The sequence below is a fragment of the Ixodes scapularis genome, unplaced genomic scaffold (genome assembly GCF_016920785.2).
Source record: "Ixodes scapularis isolate PalLabHiFi unplaced genomic scaffold, ASM1692078v2 PGA_scaffold1__304_contigs__length_218370807, whole genome shotgun sequence".
NCBI lineage: Eukaryota > Metazoa > Arthropoda > Arachnida > Ixodida > Ixodidae > Ixodes > Ixodes scapularis.
Genome location: NW_024609846.1, coordinates 130,758,134 through 130,777,934, shown reverse-complemented (window position 1 = coordinate 130,777,934; position 19,801 = coordinate 130,758,134). Strand labels below are relative to the sequence as shown.

The following is a 19,801-nucleotide window of genomic DNA, read 5'->3' as shown; positions in this document are numbered from 1 at the left end:
GTCTGCCAGTATGAGGCGACACTGGTTTTTACTGTAGACGAGCAATTTCGCCAGTGGAGTACAACATATAGCCTGGAATCTTGAACATTCTCATGCAGTAGTGATACACGACCGCACGCCGGTACGATGCTCATCCAGATCGAAACGGGCAGGGGTGGGGCTCGAACCCAGGATCGCTGGGTTCTGTAGCGCGAGCTTTCGCTCCACGCGCGTCGAGCTGGGTGTGCGCTTTAGCCAACTCGGCCACCGATTAATTTTTTTATTACCGGATTTTTTGCATTGTCAAATAGGCAATGCTGTGCTGCTTTTCTCCTGTGCTGCGATTTCGTGAAACTTTCACCGGGTCCTCAAAGATCGGGCTACCGTTCACGCCGGGTTTCAAAAACATGTTTCGTCAAACAATTTTAATCAAGCACGAAATATCACCCACCCTGTTTTGACGGCAGCCTGCCACCACACCTGCCAAAATGCTGTCTGCCATGGATGGATAATAGTGGCTGCAGGAGCCGTACCTTGGCTAGAGGTAATAAAACTCTACCAAAAAGATGGCCGCCAGTGGCCGCATTGGCGGAGCGGGCAGACGGGATCCAGCAATTGTCATAGAGATCACTGGTGTCCACCACTAACAGGTCAACACGTAGCACGACTAACCAAAGAGGACCCGACGTTGTCGACGATCTACCAAGGTTTACAAGACGGTAACACCTCAAACTGGACCACAGACGAGTTCACGGCATACAAGCGTCGAGAACACGAGTTGGCAACATACAATGGCTGTGTAACTTGGGGAGCACGTGTAGTTATTCCGCGAGCGGCTCACGAGCAAGCTCTGAAAACGCTGCGCGCCAATCATCCAGGTATTGTTGCTATGAAGAGCACTGCCCGAAGCCATTTCTGGCGGCCGAGACTGAACGCAGACATCGAAGCCACCGCAGCTCCGTGTCCGACTTGTCAACAACATCATCGCTCCAAGCCGAAAGTACCAGCACCTGACTGGTCATCTGTTACTCGACCCTGGGAAACCATCCACAATGACTTCGCCGGACCAATCGAAGGAGTTTCGTATCTGATCGTCGTCGACGCGTACTCTAAGTGGCTGGAAGTCAAGCCGATGCAATCTACGACGTCCGCGCGCGTCATCGATGCTGTGCGCACTGTAATGACAACTTTTGCAGTACCAAGGATCCTCGTCTCTGACAACGCACCGAATTTTGTGTCAGGCGCAATGAACTAGTTAAAAAAAAAACGGTATCAAACACTATACAAGCGCGCCATGCCACCCGGCAACTAATGGTCAAGCAGAACGGATGGTGATTGAAAGAAAGAAAGCTCTGTTGAAGCTTACGGAGGAAACAGTGCAATGCAGGATCGCCAGGTTCCTATTCCGACAACATGCGACAATCTCTGCTGCTACGGGGAAGGCACTCCCCGAGGCAATGTTCGGTCGGCGAAATTCCACACCCCTCGACCTCATGAAGCAATGGGCAACTGGAAACGAAGATCGAGAAGTTTCTACAGATAGAGTGACGGAAGATTATTCCACAAGGCAAACCGTCTACATAAGGAACTTTAGTAGAAGTCCTGCATGGATTACAGCAGTAATAGTGAAACCTATGGGGATTCACTCATTCCAAACAAAGACAGTCGACTCAAAACTCCAGCGTCGACACGTGGATAACATTCGCCATCGACGAGAGAACACAGAAGCTGTGGACGTGGAAACATTTCCGTTCATAGCGTATCCGAACCTCGAGCCCACCAACGAAGCATCAGCGGTAAAGCCACCAGAAGCACAGGAAGGCCACGGAGCCTCCATGGACAACACTACGGGCGTCCAGGCGGACATCGGCCCCAGAACTACAGCTAGATGCGGTCGCAATATCAAGCAGCCAGCACACTTGAAGGACTTTGTGTTGAGCATTAACCCAGAAGAGGGCAATTGATATCGCTAAGCGAAGTGGAAGAGAAAGTCGAAAACGAGCTTCCATCGCGCGCTCAGAGAAAGACCATTCTTACCGACGCCATGAACAGTGGCGGACCTTCAGTTTAGATTTGTAAATAAACGCATGTATTTATCGGGAAAAATGTATTAACCAGCATTACCACAAGTGCTGCCAATGCAACATGCCACCCGAGCATGTGTGCCGCTGATGCCTCCCGCAGCTCTATGTACTATGGTAGCAGAGATGGTGCGGCCTCAGTTGAGGGATAACGAGCAATGGCACCGTACGTAAGCTTACCTTGTTTCCACGCGGATGGTCCGAGGAGGGAAGTAAAAGGCTTAAGTTGTGGACCTAGCGTAGACGGAGGCGACGCAAGCGCAAATGGCAGGAGAGGGTTACCGTAGGGTTTCTAAACATGCAAGGAACACGAAGAGAACAAATATTGGAGGAACTTCACTGTGTGATTGGGGCTGAGAGAATAAACGTTTTCGGCGTTGCTGAAACACATACGAGAATTAGAAGAACCACAAGTAAGTACATCCTGTTTGGTATGGGGAGGGGTTCAACCATGAAGTAGGGCAGCGGCGAGGAGAAAGGGGGGGGGGGGGATGTTCTGGCAGCCTGTATCCACATGGCGCGGGGAGCACAAAGAGTGTCTGATTTATATCTGTCTGACGGCGAGATAGTGTAGAACTGAATAGCGCTTTGCGTGATATTGCCACGCTCGCCGGCGAGCGACCGCGTGCGTGGCCGAGTGGTTATCGCGCTTGGCTGTCGCGCGGAAAGCCTAGGTTCGATTCCAGTCAGTGCAATGCTCTTTTATTTATTCTTTCAACATTGCCTTCTCGGGAGTTCGAGAACATTGTCGTCTGATCGAGTTCCAAAAGTTCCAGTCGCCGAACATTCTAGGCCTATTGTCCCAGAAGCCAACGCTCGTACATAAGGGGCTCCGCGTGGCGATCTGTAGTCAGTCTCGCTCCTGCGCTCGATCCTGCGGTTTCACGGACATAGACGCCCGCGACGCTCTGCTGTTTTCTTCTGTTTCCTTTTTTTTGTATGTTTTGGGAACAAGTTCACCTCATTAAATGTTTAGTTTCTTCAGTTATCTTTGCCTCATCAATTGTCATTCGTAACAATATATCTGCCTCTAGGAAGTGCGTACGACAAAGAAAACGGAAACCCCATTGACCGTATAGCAAGGGCTGCGAAACTGACGAGACAAAAAATTGAGGTGATAATCATGGGAGATTTCAACAGACAGATATATGAGCTTGATGGGTGGGAAAATGGGAATCACCGGCGATTAAGGGGTATCCACACGAAGGAGAAATCCGCCCCTTTCCTCCGCGGAGCGCGCATCACGTGAGACATACGTCATCCCTTTCTGACGCCTCGCGGCGCGTTCTCCTCCGTGGCGGAGGCGCGGAGGCTTCGTTCTGTCAGCAAAAAAGCTCCGCAGGTGCACGCGGCGGAGCCGGGGACGGAGTTTCCCGGGTTGTTGACGTCACGACATCCGTCAGCGGAGTTCTCCTTCGTGTGGATACCCCTTTATGGGGCATCCACACGAAGGAGAAATCCCCTCCTTTCCTCCGCGGAGCGTGCATCACGTGAGACATACGTCATCCCTCTTTGACGCCTCGCGGAGCCGTTCTCCCGTTCTCCTCCGTGGCGGAGGCGCGGAGGCTTTGTGCTGTCAGCACGAAAGCTTCGCAGGTGCACGCGGCGGAACCGGAAACGGAGTTTCCCGGGTTGTTGACGTCACGACATCCGTCCGCGGAGTTCTCCTTCGTGTGGATACTCCTTTACGGAGTCTAGTGGAGGACCTGCAGCTGGAAGTGCTGAATCTTCGGGAAACCTGCGAGGTACAATATACCTGGTATGAAAGAGCTATATTCCGTTTCACCTTATGTTGTACCGCAGCGAAGGCTAGACGGGCGAGATCATAGCTTTGGCAGCTGCTCTTAACGCACGAGAGCTTGTGCCGCCGAGACGTGCCATAGAGCAAGGAGCTCGCGCTTGTAGCCTCTCCTGCGGTACATCATAAGGTGAAACACAGTATAGTAGAACGTTTATATATTATTTTTAGTGTCACGATAGATCGGGCGCTTTCTGGTGCAAGCGCATATTGGCGAGTTGGAAGAGCATAGCGACGGCAGTGATCACAACCGGTTTAAGCTAGGGTTCAGCATGATAATCTTAGAGAGGATAAGAGAGAGACTCCCCAGCTTCGTGCGGCCATATCTCACTAAGGACGTGGCGGCAGCGGTTCCAGACGTCTCCGAGAAGAGCGACGAAAGGAGGAATGCTGCAGGCTACTCGGGATATGTAACTGTGCTTAGTGGCCTTATCCGGCTGCTCTCCATGTCCCAACCCACTAACGGACGAAGGCGGAGGAAGTGCTGGTGGGACTCAGAAGTGAAAACGGTTATACAAGTCAGGCAAGCCGCCAACAGGAGGAATGGTCAGACGCATCGAAAAGGAGATGAAGACGTAACAAAAAGAGAGCGCGAGTTGTATCAGACACAAAAGAAATACGCCAAACAACTGACCCAAGAGAAAGAACGGCTCACCTGCGAACTATCCCTTATATACGGGCCGGTGGAAAAGACGCCGCTAGAAGATTCTGGACCTACGTGAATACACTCGTGAAACGAGAGGAAGTTAATCTTATTTTAGATGAATGTACAGGAGAGGACCCCTATTGAAAAAGGCCAATATGAACTCGGCTTATTGGAAATATTGTATTCCAATGAAGTTGATGGAAACCAATAAAAACTTATTGTTATCCGATTAACCCAATACGCACGATGGGAATTCATATCGGAGCACAATATCCCGATATAGTGTGCGGTTATTGGTATACAACAGGATATTGGAGCACAATATCCCGATATAACTTGCGGTTATTGGTATACAACACGATATCGAAACACAATATCCCGACAGAACTTACGGTTATTGGAATAGAATACGACAACGCGTGCATATTGGTGACCGACATGGACATACTGTGCGGCCACACGATATATAAATATCGGTCGTCGATCACGGGCCCAAAGGAGAATACAATATCGCGTGAATAAATCTCAGAACGAATTCCAAGTTACCAACATGAATTACGTCGGCATATACCGCGGACTAAGAGGATACGTAACACAGTATTAATCGCCCGTGAAGCAACATGTGGATATCGGTACGCCCACATATACGATATCGCGTGAATGATATCGTAGAACAGCAGGAGTTACCATACGGCAACACGAGAGAGAACGATATTGGAGGTGTATACACACAGAACACAAACGTCTGCACTTTTCAAATATAGTTGTGAGTGGCGCCTGTTTGTCTCTTTCTCTCTTGTGTCCGTGTTTTTGCGCCTTGTAACATGAATACCACAAACGTTCCGCGTTGCAAACACATTCACATTGATCGAAAGCGCAAGTGTACGTACGGCACACAGTACGCACAGCCTCGAGCGCTTGAAATGCTAGACAACCATCAAACCATTCAGAATAACTAGCTGGCACACCCGCGACCCACCTTTCAATGAGAAAGCCCAATAACGACGTGCTCATTGGAGTGATCGTTTTCAAACAAATGTTTATTGTAGTTTTAATGCAACAAAAGTTAGGTTACCGATGTTGGAACCCAAATCGAACGCGATACGTGACAATGTCAGTTCGCACGACGAAATAATGAGGATTAATGGGCTTGACAGGTCACGTGCTTCTTACCCGCACATTTATCGATATTGACCCACCTTTCTGGGTAATCCTACGTCGTACACAAAATCCACAACGACACACGAGCACATTTCACCCACCACTCTTCGTCGCCTGTTTCGCAAGACTCACACACTGTAAAAAACGACGGGACAAATACGTGCATTTGCGCCATCAAACGGTACGTTACAGACTCGTTTTATGAGAAGTTTCCATCGTCAACCCGCGCGCACGAAAGCTCGAGCGCTCGAGCTTCGGAGGCAGTTCGAACTCCGAAGGGAGGCTAAAGCCCCTTGATAAAGGTGTTTTCACAAGTACCGCCAACCATTGTTGTAGAAATACGCAAGACACGTGCCACGAGCGGGCGCTCCGCCGCCATTCGCTTCCAAGGGCCACTCATTTCAGTGCTGCGCCGCCATTTGCTTCCAAGGGCCGCTCGAGACCTGGGCCACGTGCGCTCGCGCATTTGGCGCTACTTGCAAAGACAAACGAAAACATATCAAGGGGCTTTAAGGGAGGCGAGCCGAGCGAGCCGCGAGTAGCCCATCGAGCTATGGATGGATGGATGAATACGGCTGAGCCCTTTGGATCGGGCGGTAGCTTACGCCACCTAGCCATTTTGTTTTACCATTTAAGCTTAGAATATTTAAATGTGAAATCTATATTCACTCCGCAGTGCAAAGAAAGTGAGGCTGTGAAACCCCCTTGCCATCAGTGAATAAGAAAATACCTAGTTTTCTCTCGATTTCTGCCACCTCCACCTCGGCGGAGCGAGCCGCCGAGTGGCTGAATCCGCCGATCCAGCCAAGCCTAGCTGAGCCGCCAAGATTGCGCGATTGCGCCATTGCGCAGCGACCGCGACCGCGCCAACCCGGCGAGACGGCGGCAATGGCAGCACCGACGGATGACAGCTCGTCAAGTTCGTCGCGCACTTTGCTTGTGGGCTCCAAGTGAAACCAACGCACTTTCAATCGCTTCGAAAGGTACGTATAGACCACTTTATTACTTGCAGCATTGAGTGCTTTGGTATACACAGATCAAAGTGAACACTGAAGGACAGAAGGGAGACATGATGTTTTGAAATCGCAGCTTATTTGAACGCATGCGTCCCCTGCTGAAAGCGTCTGGCTGTGCTCTGTTGCAGACGTCATTTCGACTGCGTGTACTCTGATGTAACGTCAGTCAGTGTTTACACTCGGGTAGCTTCGCTATCTTGTTATCTCATGTGCGAAATAGACGTAGAAACCAGCGCCTCGTCTCTTTCGGATATTCAACCTCCAGCCCCCTGGCTCCCAGCGTGCTTACCGGCGCAAACCGTTTGACGTGTTGGATTCTTGGGCTCGTTCGAAGAGGCGTTGTTTGACGCTCACGAGTCGCCGAAGTGTTACCGGAGCTTCTCTTTACGAAAGTCGCGATCGACACTGGGCTCTGAGCTCGTACTTTTTTCTTCCCTGGTAGACTAAGAGTGCCGACCATTCATCTGTGGTGCCGACTGGCGCCGTACGAAGTTGAGAAAAGCTAGCGAGTCTGTCAGATTTTCGTGACGCCGCCCAACTGCTCTGCTACCGGCTGCGCTCAACAAATAATGTAAAAAAAAAAAAACAACGCGTTTTCTAATTTTTAAATTTTTTTTTTTTGCCATGTTTCATTTTAGTCGCCGCAAAGTAAATCGCGGCCGTACGTCGGTTGACTCCCGATTACTGTCTACATTGTAGATTGTCTCACCACAATCGTGCCTCGTTGGTGTGATCTTATTCTGATATCGTTACATCTTGCTTTTTCATCTTGGCACACTTCTACACGACCTTCTACACGTTGCACTTCTTGTCGACATGTCGCTGGTGTTAGAGACAAATCTGAAGTCGCTGTTTGCTCACTCCTTGGTGCACATATTTCATGTTCAACATCAGGTATCTGAAGGATGTGCCATGAAACCCTGGAGTTTGTTTAGAGGTACCTCAACATACTGTAGTCAAGTGTCGTTTTGTGTGTTATAGTTTCCTACAAAACCAAATTGCACTTTTTTCGTAATATACCCTATAACTGTTCACTACAATTAAAGTTGCTATGAAACATTGGCCGCGAGAGGTGACTCGGCCAACGCAGCCTGAAAATTCCTCGCATAATTTTCTTCATGGGTCATTTTGGACATTGACAAATTTCCTTGTGAAAAATGAGTGTTATGCACATGTATTCTACTTTTCGTACAGGTACTTCAGTTAGATAAACCCTAGCAAAGGCAGCAAGACAGTCTCATGGGGTCAGACCAAGGATAACTGCATTCCTGCTCGAGTCCCGAGTCTTGTCACCAAACTTCACTGAACATAATGGTACATTCCCTTTCCTTAACTTTTTCTTCTGAAATGTGTTTTTTTATTGTTGCTTTTTTCTATTGAAAAAAGGGTAGTACAACGCTTAAACACCCAATGTTTTTTTGTTTTTTTTGTAACATGTGTAGTACATCGTTTAAACACTCAAGCGTTCATAAATGGTCTCTGTACCAGACAATAGGGTGTCTTATACTCTGTTTCATACTTAGCGTGCAACACTGTCAAAGGTACTAAAGTGGTGCGCATGAAAAAGTAGAAAAAGTGTTACTATACGCGTTTCGTGGACGAGTGGTAGAAGGCACTGCTCTGGCGATATTGACGTCTCGGTGGCCGTGGTTCAAACCCATATTCTGCGCAAAGTTTTTTTTTTTTCTTTCTTTTTTAGACATACTTTTCGTGCAAGATTGTGCGCATTGACGAAGTGCATATTTCAGTTCCTCCTTCTTGATTTTTATTTATAAGTCGCCGAGAGGCCAGATTTCTACCATCTGGTCTGCCGCTTTGCAAGTGTTATTTGCCTCCAGCACCGAGTTATATTTTTCTTTCGTGCAGCGTGGAATGAGGAATCGCCCTGATAGCGGCCTTGTCCCAAAATTTATAATAAGACGTTAATCGACAATAGTTGTGGCCTGTACAGTTTATTTTGAAATAGCTGTCAAGGGTAGGAATCTCCCGCTCGGAGCACTTGCGATGCACCTTCAGGCAAATGGCGTTCTGTGTGAACTCGTCAAGCTTGACGGTCCCTGTGCTCGAAACTTTCACTTAGGAATCTCCCGCTCGGAGCACTTGCGATGCACCTTCAGGCAAATGGCGTTCTGTGTGAACTCGTCAAGCTTGACGGTCCCTGTGCTCGAAACTTTCACTTTGCGAGGTCTTTGCTTCGGGGACGCCACCTTGCCAGATAGGCACTGCGCCTTGTACTTCGCGACAGTACAGGGCACACTCTAGTGTCGTTACTGGCCGTCTCCAGGACTTCACGACCGAATTCTCTGGGGAATGTGTTCTTATACTCCCGTACACATTGGCAATCATCTGCTTGCACTCTTTTAAGATTTTCGCACAACGAATCTTAATCGAGCACAGTGCATAATTTACACACTAATTCATTTTCAGAAGCGCTTTTATTCACACTCTGTGGCTTTCTAGTGCTTGCAATAGCTTCTCGGTGAGCTAATGCCAGCTCTGCAAAGGGAGAGGGATCTTCCCACGCTTTGCAGGCTGTAAAGCTGTGGCTTGCACAGCTCTAGTGTGTCACACCTCGCTCACTGGCTCCATCGCGAAGCATAGGTGCTTCATGAGTCGCGCCACACCGTAAGCCCAAAAAACGGTCGGGTGACAAACCTGGGACCATTTGTCAGTGCACTCAGCTATGGTATGGTGGCATGGTCGGGGCATGAAGCAGGGGTACAGCTTGGAAATGCTGATCTTCATGACATTTTAAACAGATTTTTCATTACTTTTGTGTCAAGTTGTCAGCATTCTAAAGGTGAGAAAGCAAGCAGCAGCGACAGCAAGAAAAGAAAAATTTAAGACCGCTTTCACCAAGAATCAATTACGAGCACTAGAAAGGCATGGAGCGTAATTAAAACGCTTCTAAAGGTGAATTAGCGTATAAATTAAGTACTTGTGCCTCAAAAATAAAAAAAACAATGTAAATATAGTTATAAGGATAAAAATATACACCAGGAGGACTTAAATCAAAACTACAGTCTGTAAGTTTGAAATTTGACACCTTAAACCACTTGGCCACCACCCAATTTTATTTCCAGGTCGTTCATTGAGGTATATGAATTTTGTTTGCAGCTGTTGGCTGCAAGAGAGATTGCCTTATTTTCATTTACTTTACTATTCCCACCAAATATGACAAGTGATAAAGAATAGAACCTCATTTGGTTGGCCGAGGCACTGTGCTTGCATCAAGGCAAACTAGCCTGTCTTGCTGGGTTCATATTTTGTTTCATCACCTGTTTAGGATTCTGTTGTTGCCCATCAAAAGAAGAAAAAAAAAACTGACTAATTCTGACTTATTTTGGTGTGCAGGTACCCTTGGCAGTAAACTCTGCTAAATGGGGCAAAATATAGATACTTTTTTTAGCAAATATGCATTGTTTTAGCAAAATGAGCTACACTATTTGACTAACGTGAAACAGAACTAGCTTCTCCACTTGGGTCTTTTTTCATCTCTCGCAGACACTATTTCCTGCTTTTTGTGGTTTGTATCAGACATTTGTATTCTGTCCGGCCAAAGCATCTGTGTTACACTAAGACTGGGTTTCTTTAGGATATCTACAGGTATTCTTCGCAGCAAATGGATTCCAATCAGGAACACGAGTTTGTTCTCGGCCACCGAGAGCAAGTATTTTCAAGGTGAGCTATTGCCCGCCTATATGAGTTTTGTATTTCATTCCTCTTAAATGCCCTAACCTATGTGTAGTGGTCTTGCATTAGTATTGTGTTGTCTCTCTTCTGCAAAAACACCCAAGTTTGACTAAGACCGGGTTCTTTCTTATACATGCAGGTCTTGGTGGCAAGCACCAGCCAAACAAGGCCAGAAGTTTGCTCTTTGCCGCGCATGGCAAGTGTTTTCAAGGTGAGTGATTGATGCCTATCTGAGTTGTTTGTTTCATTCCTCACAGACACTCTATTTCCTGTCTGTATAGTGGCCTTGTTTCAGGCTTTTGTGTCTCTGTCCGGCCAAAGCATCTGTGTTAGACTAATCTTTAGGATATGTGCAGCAATTCTTGGCAGCAAGTGGCTGCCAATCAGGAACACGAGTTTGTTCTCGGCCACCAAAAGCAAGTAGTTTCAAGGCGAGCTATTGCCCGCCTATATGAGTTTCAGCATTCATCAAGGAGCGCAAAATCAAAGCCCGGGGGTTGGCCATTGAAAAATGTTGACTCGGAAGCGCATAGGGAGGAAGCTTTATAAAAGTATCCACCTGCTTCTACAAGACAAACCAAAACTAAAAATGTGAGTTCCATTTGAAAAAAAAAGAAAAAAAAATATATTGTCAGCCTGAATTAACTCGGGGGCGGCACTGAGCAAACAAGCCACGGTACGAGTATGCTTGGTTCAGGCGTTTGTAGGGGTGGTAGATGACTCGGTGTTTTCTAAAAAAAATATTTTTGTTTCTAAAAGTGTGGTGGTTCAATATTCAGGGATGGGCATTGAGTCGGGATGTTAAGGTAAAAATTTCATCCACATGCCGGGATTCATGTGCCTTGTCCCCCTAGCGAGGGGGACAAGGCCTTTGCGCAAAAGGGGTGCGTCAGTATTATCGTCCCATTTTACATCATGCGTCTCAATTTAAAACGCACTATAAATGACATGCCTGAGATTCGTTTGGGTGTACTTCCTCTCAGCAAATATATGGTTCTGTCTCAAAAAGGTCTAATCTGATGTTGACCGCTCCTCAGGTCTCCACCGACGATTCATCAGGACGAGGCCCAACCGGGACACTAGGGGGGAACGGCTTAAGCAAGGGAGGCTACATATACGACAGCTTCTTGCGGACAAGAAACGAAAATAGATAGATGGTGGGTGTTTCATTTGCTATGCCTTTTGGTGTGCACATTATGTTTGTTACGCTTCAAGATTCCTGCAGAGTTCGGTTTCAACTATTGTAAAATACCGAGCATGCGCCCAGGTCGCAGAAGCGCCTACCCTCTGATTCGGAACGATCCGCAAATAAGCAAAGGGCATACCAGACACCCATCCACCTGTTTTGAGCCGTGCTCAAAATTTTGAAAGAGCACATCAAGCGCCAGGTGCTGTGGCGTCTTTGCCACAATAGCGCCAGTCGCAGAGCTGACAGATCCGTGACTGGCGCAAGCCATGTCATGGCCTTTGGGAACCAGGGAATCGAGATTAAAGAAGTAGCGCAGAAATTGGAGGCGAGTGGTGAAGGTGAGCAGAGTTAACAGAAAACAAGGACGAAGGGAGTTCCGTCGCATGAGGCATCTGTGTCCCGTGCATGTAATTTTGAGTGTGCTGTAGGTGGCTACCCAAAAAAATTGTTACTTGGGTGTAACTAATCACAAACCTCTCTTGCAGTTTTCATGGCCCACAAGCCAGCCGGCGCCAGTTCGTTCTCGTTCAAAGGTGAGGATTCTAGATTTTCTAGATTGCTCTGAAGCAGCAATACTGAAGCCAGACAAGCGGTACGGCATATTTAATTGACAGAACGACTGGGGACGCTTTCACTGAAGCTTGTTTTGCTGCAATACAAGTGTGTATTGCAGCAAAACAAGCTTCAGTGAAAGCGTCCCTACTCGTTCTGAGCTCCGTCAATTAAAGGTGCCGTATCGCTTGTCTGTCTGGCTTCAGTGTTGCTGTAGGCGACAAAACGTGTGCCCAGTTTTGTCACAAGAGACATATTATGTCACGCACATGTAATTTTAAATTTATCCGGCTTAGTGTGCTGTAGGTGGCTGGTCAAAGAAATTGATACTTGGACGCAGCTGATCGCAAATCTTTCTGGCAGTTTCCACAGTCTAAGAGCCAGCAGGTCCCAGTTTGCTTTTCTTCAAAGGTGAGAATTCCAGATTCCCGAAGCAGGAATACTGAAGGCATACAACCGGTACAGCATTTTTAATTGACGGAGCTCAGAACGACTGGGAGCTCCTGCATTGAAGCTTATTTTTCTGTAATACAAGCGGGCGACATTGACAGGTGCCCAGTTACGTCGCAAGAGGATATCTATGTCCCGCGCATGTAATTTTGAATCTTTCAGACTTAGTGTACTTTACGTGGCTACTCAAAGTAACTGCTACTTGGACGCAACTAACCGCAAATCTCTCTTCCAGTTTCCACGGCCTACAAGCAAGCAAGCACCAGTTCGTTTTTCCTCAAAGGTGAGCATTCCAGATACTCTAGTTAGGTGCGAAGCAGGAATAGTGAAGCCAGACGAGCGGATATGTATATTTAATTGACCGAGCTCAGAATGACCTGTGGCAGTGGCATTGAAGCTTATTTTTCCACAATCAAACGCAGACATAATTTTGAATCTACCCGCTTGGTGAAGGATTGCTACTTGTCGCGAACTAATCACAAATTTTTATTTTGCAGTTTCTATATGGCTACAGCTAGCAGGTGCTGTTTTCATTAAGGTGAGGATTTCACATTCTGTTTTCAAACATCAAGTTTTTGAATGAGAGTCCTAAACAATTAACTTTCTTTTGCAGTAAATGCCAGATCCTCCAGCTCAGGAATATGTTAAATATATTTGGTATGGATAAGTCCAGTGTTTTGCTTCTTTATTCACAATTTCACAACAGCAACATTTTTTTAATTTATCACTCAGAAATACACACAAGAAGAGACTGCGTTGCAGAGAAATGTTGCGCTGAACGTGATATTCCAACTCGTATATAGTTTTATTGGTAGCCGATATAATATATTCGATTCCAATATCCATAATACGCTGAGTATATTGGAATCGTAAACCCTTATTGGATCCCCATACGACACATGGGGATCCAATAAGGGTTTATACGGTATTGGATTCCAATATTTTCAGCGTATTATGGATATTGGAATCCCATAACAAATCCTTATTGTAATACAATACAATAAATGTAATGTTTTGCAATACACTGTCTATATTGTATTGCAATACAATAAAAAGATATTGTTAACCAATATCCATAATACGCTGTTCATATTGGGGTTTTCCAATAGGGACGTCAGGGACTTGGGCATATATCTCACTGTCTTCATAAAAGCGATGTTTTCTCCGGCGTGCAGAATCCCCTACAGCAATGACCGAAAAATTGCTGAGTCCCAGTTCGACACCAACCATTGGGAAACTAAGGATGTGAGTGTGCTGCGCCCTTTGGCACACTTGAGAAGAAACCCCTTCCAGGGACTGTATGGTATGCCGGCAACAGTCCTCATGAGTTTGGGGAGGGATGTCATACAGCAACTAGTTTTGATCCTGAACGCCATTCTCTGTGGGAATGAGCCCATACCACCAGACTGGAGACGTGGCCGGGTTGTTTTGATCCCCATAAAAGATAGCGATCGGAACCATCTGCGCAGCTACCGGCCTCTGACGGTAGCTGTGCAGAGACCTGGGGTGGTCAAATTTCGAAGCCCGAGAGGTCTCCAGCAACCCCAAGTGCGACAAACGACTGTGGCACATGAATCGGCTCCGATGGGCCAGGAGGCCATTCGACTGCACCCACATGGCTGGACTACAAACATGGCAACACAGGCATCTCTACCACCTCGAGAGAAAATACGGCGTCTTCGCAGAACCCGTAGAGGCAACAGCAGCGCAGAAGTGGGAGGTTGAAATGCGAAGAAAAGTGCGTGATAGGGAGGCCCTCCAGTGGCTCGAAACGGCGCAGGGAAAATCAACCTTATCATTTTACAGGGAATATAAGCGAGTAATAGCGGCGGAAACCCAACTGCATGATAACAGTTTGGGCAGCTGACTGTTCTTCAAAACGAAAGCGGGAGCCCTGTGAGCACTGGTCCACCAGAAATGCTTCGACCCCAAGGTAGAATCCACTATGTGTCAGGCGTGCGGGGACGGGACTGAGACAGTGGAGCATTTAGTGCTTGCCAGTGAGTGTCTTCTTCTATTATCTGTGATGGACCATCGTCAGCCTCACCCCGAAATGACCCTATCGGACGCTCTGTGGTTCACTTTCACTCCAGGTGGCAACAATGCCGACACAAGTGAAGCAGAGGAGCCAGTAGGAACCCCAAGACAACCAAGGTGGATGCAGCAAACACTGCAATGTTTGCTGTGGCAAGGTTTGCCAGCTCAGTGTGTCCAGAGAACAAAGGCGAGACTGGAGCACAGGTGGCAGGTGGCAAAATAATAGTTTTATGTTCATTTTTCTTTCCACCTTTTTATTTATGGCTAGGGCAGGATATTTTTTCGAGCTCGCATGTAGGAAAGGAAAAAGCCGCAGAATCATCACAATCATCATTATTATCATGTTCTATTGATGGGGTAATTGAAGTTCGTTTTCATCGAATTTTTTGTGCGACTATCATTCCATGAAGAAAACGAAACAAATGAGTCTTTCATACGTTAAGAATTGAGACCGGCGCTGATAACAGTTTGATCATCCCAACGCGATCCACATCTGCAGACTTTCTATCCAAGCCAGTACCACATCCGCAATGTTCTTAAATTATGCTGTCCTGATCAACCCACATCCGCATACTTTCTATGCGCATTCGAACCGCATCCGCCAAATTCGGTTCCGCATCCGACCCACAGTTCCCGCATTTATTTTACATATGAAATTACAACGGAATCTTAAAAATATTAAAAAAGACAAAAGAAATCTGTATGGTTCCTGGTACCTAATAAGATATAAGCCGTTTGCTTACCTTTGCACGCACAAAAAACTCTTCGAATCAAAATACGGTTAAAGTCATTTTATCGCATTGTGTTTTATTTTAGTTATATTATAACCTTATATGTGATCATCCCTTCACACACACTTCGCATCGCTGGAAATATGATCGCTTATGAGATTGTCCTGCGAGGCTGCGAAACTGCCAAAAAAATGCACTAAAAGGTGTTTTTTTTTTTTTTTTTTTTTTTTTTTCTTTGTAACAACTATTTTGAGCAAACACATAGTTTCGAGCAGAAAAAAAAATAAAGCAGAACAGACTAGTAACGTTGTGTTATTTTATACTGGTTAGAGAATAAAAAAGTGGGAGGGGAAAGCTGGCGGTCGCAAAGTAGTACTCGTATATACATGGATAGACGTCAGTAGACCGAGTACGAAAGGAGGTCTTCCGCTCTTTCGCTGCCGAACAAGAATACGCTTTCCCGAGACGATTAATACCCCTACAATCTTTACTTTATCTAAGAATACCATTTTTGGCGAGACAGTACACTAACGCGATCTTTGGTGAGAGTTAGGTATTTCTAGGCGTAAAGAACAATTTTTCTCCCCAATTGGCACCTTTTGTTTAAGATAGTTTTTTTTTTCTCCAGAAAAATATTCGATGATGCACTTCATAATATCATTCACTTGACTACCCTGCAGTCGCACACGTTTATGGGCCGCCTCGGCAAAAATGTAAATCCGAACCCGCGGATATCCGTATCCGATCCGCATCCGCAGCCCCTCGCATCCGCATCCGATCCGCAATCCGCTAAACCTGATTCACGTTTATCCGCATCTGCCAGTTGGCTGCGGATATCTGCAGATGATCCGCGGGTAATCAGCGGATATATAGGACTCTGGTTACAAATATCAATACAAAATTATAGGTTGGTATTTACTACTGAAAGTACAAAAAAATGTTGAATCGCCCAATTAAGGAGTTGAACGACAGCTACAGTACAACGTTACATGCTACACTGTCAAAGGTTACCTGAAATTTCGGAGGCATGGTAGGTATAATCACGGTTCATTATTTTTAATCTTGGTGCTTACTATTCAAGTCCTGCCGAATCGTTTGAAAACTCATATATACGACAAAATAGTCTCTGGAGAAGGGGAACAAGAGGGACAAACGAAAAACACAAATCTCTAAACAAAGCTAGGTGACTGGTGCGCGATCGGAAAAATCCGCATGATCCGGCTATTGACCCCGGGACCTCTACAATTCCAGTGGAGCGCTCTACCAACTGAGCTAACCCGGGGCTAGACGTCAGTAGAGCAAACAGTTTTTTTCAGCCGCCACCAGTCTGACACCAACAAAGTTTAAAGGCTTGCATTTTACGGTTATGGTTATAATGCAATTAAATGCAAAGGTGCAAGCGAGCTGTACAAGAATGACAAAAATAATCCCTGGAGAAGGCGGATAAGACGGACAAAAGTCATTCTTGTCGGTATAGAACAGAAATCTTTCTGCCCCTCCCCCTCCACCGATCACTTCCGACGCCCCTGGTTCATTGTTCAAAGCGGCAATGTGAGTTGAACCCACACTTAACTGCCTAAGGGAAGAACCGGTTGCCCTCGCGATCTTGGTTTCATGGGGTTCTGGATTGCTAAGAGTCGAAGGAGGACTTTTTTCGTCAGTACGTCTGATTTTTGTCGGGATAAGAACGACAGTTCTTATCCCGACAACAATTCATCACTTATCAACGTCGACCGACATAGCTTTCGTTTATTCTTGCGATGTGGAGAAAATAAAAAAATAAAACACTATTGGGTAGTTTTTTTTTTCTTTTTATTGAGAGCAGCCACTGGTTAGCGATAGCAACTCGCCGAAACAACTGAACAATCCAGAACTCCGCGACCGATATGTATGCAGCAAAGACATCCCTACGCGCGACACGCCTTCAAAACTTTCCCCCGAAGGGTTAGCATATCCACACAGCGTCGATTCCTGATCGGCATCCAAGCATGCAAAGGCACAGTATATTTGGTATGGCAAGGCATGTGCTTTGATCACGTCGCCTGGGACCGCGGGACTTGCGTTCGATAAGTTGTGCCTTTTCTTTTTTTTTGCGGTGCTGCATTTTTGTAAAAATTTCCACGGGTTCGCCAAGGCAACTACGACCGTTTACACAACATTTAAAAAAATAAATGATCGCATCTCCACGTGGTGAATGATGTTGATTGGGGCGAAGCTCTGGTGGTGCTGATGATACTGATTTTGTTCATAGGTAGTGCCGATGGTGCGGATTGTTTTTTTTTTTTTTTTTTTTTTTTATCCTTTCCGGAGCAGCTTGCTGTCTGCGTAGACGCTGAGCCGCAGCATACCGAGCTTTTCGTTCGTTTTCATCCATGTCAGAAAGAGAATGTGTGGTATGGAACGCGGTTATATACGCATTTGAGCATTTGACCGCAGCGCCCTATCGTCTGTAAACGTTGAGCCAATGCATGCAAAGTTTAACGCGATTATATACGCATTTGACCGCAGCGCTCTCTCCTGTATAGACGTTGAGCGGCTACAAGCAACGTTTCATCCATGACATACCCAGCTATTGAGTTACAACTACATCTCAGAGTAGCTTACTCATCCCGCAGTCGTGGCCGAGTGGTTAAGGCGATGGACTAGAAATCCATTAGGGTTTCTAGTCGTACAGGTCCGAATCCGGTCGACTGCGCAAACATTTTTTTTTCTTTTTTAAGACAGATGGGACGGCAATCGATGTGAGCACGGACGCGGGACAAGGCTAAACCCTAAAAAGCTTCGCCCCTAAAAAAAAAAAAATAATAACTTTGGCGAATGACGGTGAACGAGCAGGAAATGTGTATTTCATCATGGAGCCACCCAGCCTCGGCGACGTTTCACGCGGCTGACTTTATGATGGCCTAAAGGCTGAATTCCATTAAGCCGAATATATGGTAAAGAACCGACAAACTTCGCCTGGAGGATCGTTCGCTTTGCGCGCGGCGGAACAGCCACTCTTCTGATACGACGCGCGGAGCTAACGCCGCCGGATGAAATTTATGTTTTTTCTTTATTATTTTCTTTATTAAGTTTAGCTTAGGTGGCCTGTAGGCTATCCGGAACATGCTGTGGCCGCACTCGCGCTGCAACGACCAAGCGGTGCGTAATCCAGCAAATAGACATGGAGATTAGTGATTTAGCGTAGGGCCTGCTATTATATGTGACCTCTAACTTTATATTATATTATAACTTATTACCTTTTATTGTGTTTATAAATATGTACTTGTGGAGGGTTATAAATTCTTTCCAACAACAAATTTAGGAATTTAGCTTGCAATTCAGGGATCCACCGCAGACCCTATCAATGACAAGCATTCGAACGAGTAGAATACTCAACAGATGATTAAAAACCACTTCAGCGTTCTTTTTTAGTTCTTTTACAAGTTTTGTCTTGTCCTTTTCATATTTCTTAATAATTGATTAATCACATCAATTAATTTAATACTCGCATTTGCGCTCAAACCACATGCACATCGGTTTTTCTTTGTTTTTTTAATGCTCACGTCACAGCAAGCCAATTCAGATTTTCTGTTTTTACATTGCGTACTTTTTATGGTTACAGATTCACTTCGAGAAAGATTTTGTCCACTCACCTGAACACATTGTCCTCTCACCAATCGCCGAAATCAGAATAACGAGCGTGAGTTTTAGCAACAGCATTTTAGTAGATGCGAAAGATTTTCCGTATACAGTTAGGTTCAGTAGCAGAATGCGGAACCTCCGAAGTTCGCCTGCACACCTTTGAAACTCTCGCTGGGCGACGGCAGCTTAAGTACCCGCAAGTGAACTGTAGAAACCGCCCCTCAAAAAAATACAAACGGTGGTTTATGTTTTGTTTCTATTGTAATGACGCATTTTTTGTTCTTTTTTTAAAGCAATGTACCAGAAAGTTATTGCAACTGCTTTAAAGTTCCACACATGCGTCTTTTTTTATTTTATAAATCTAGAATTGTTTTCATCTTCTGAGTAATAAAAAGGGATTTTAGACCGATGGCGCACACTTTCAATTGTGTACTTAGTTTACTATCAAGATTATTTATGAATATTTTGATCAAACTACTAATTTTCGAAGTGTTTGTTGCGAACAATATCGGTGTAATTAATAATGCGACACAATAAAAAAAATTAAAATTAGAAACGTAGTCGCATACTTCTTAACGAGTAACACACAAGAATTCAAGATTAGAAACGTTTCAAAAGAAGGTTAATGCAAGTGCTCTCCAATAACATTTTGCAAATTTGTAAAAAGAATAAAAAATTGGCCTCTTAGGTTGTTTTTCTGTTTTTAAATTTGTTATGAAGAGATTTTTCAGGAGATCTGCCTCATGGCATGGCTCGCATATGACAGGCTTAATCAATCACGTTAAGTTGAATCTTTCTAAATCACCTACTTGCCTGTAACTATTTTTACGACTCGCCGTGTCCA

The 19,801-nt window shown here is 45.7% G+C and overlaps 1 protein-coding gene across 1 annotated transcript in view; it reads right to left on the bottom strand.

Moving 5' to 3' along the window:
• Positions 1 to 19,035, bottom strand: part of LOC120848698 — a 92,151-nt gene extending 73,116 nt beyond the window's left edge. Inside the window, exon 1 of the mRNA XM_040220713.1 lies at positions 18,969 to 19,035. Coding sequence (XP_040076647.1) covers positions 18,969 to 19,035 — 67 coding nt within the window. The remainder of the gene's footprint in view (positions 1 to 18,968) is intronic.
• Between the last annotated feature and the right edge of the window lie 766 nt (positions 19,036 to 19,801).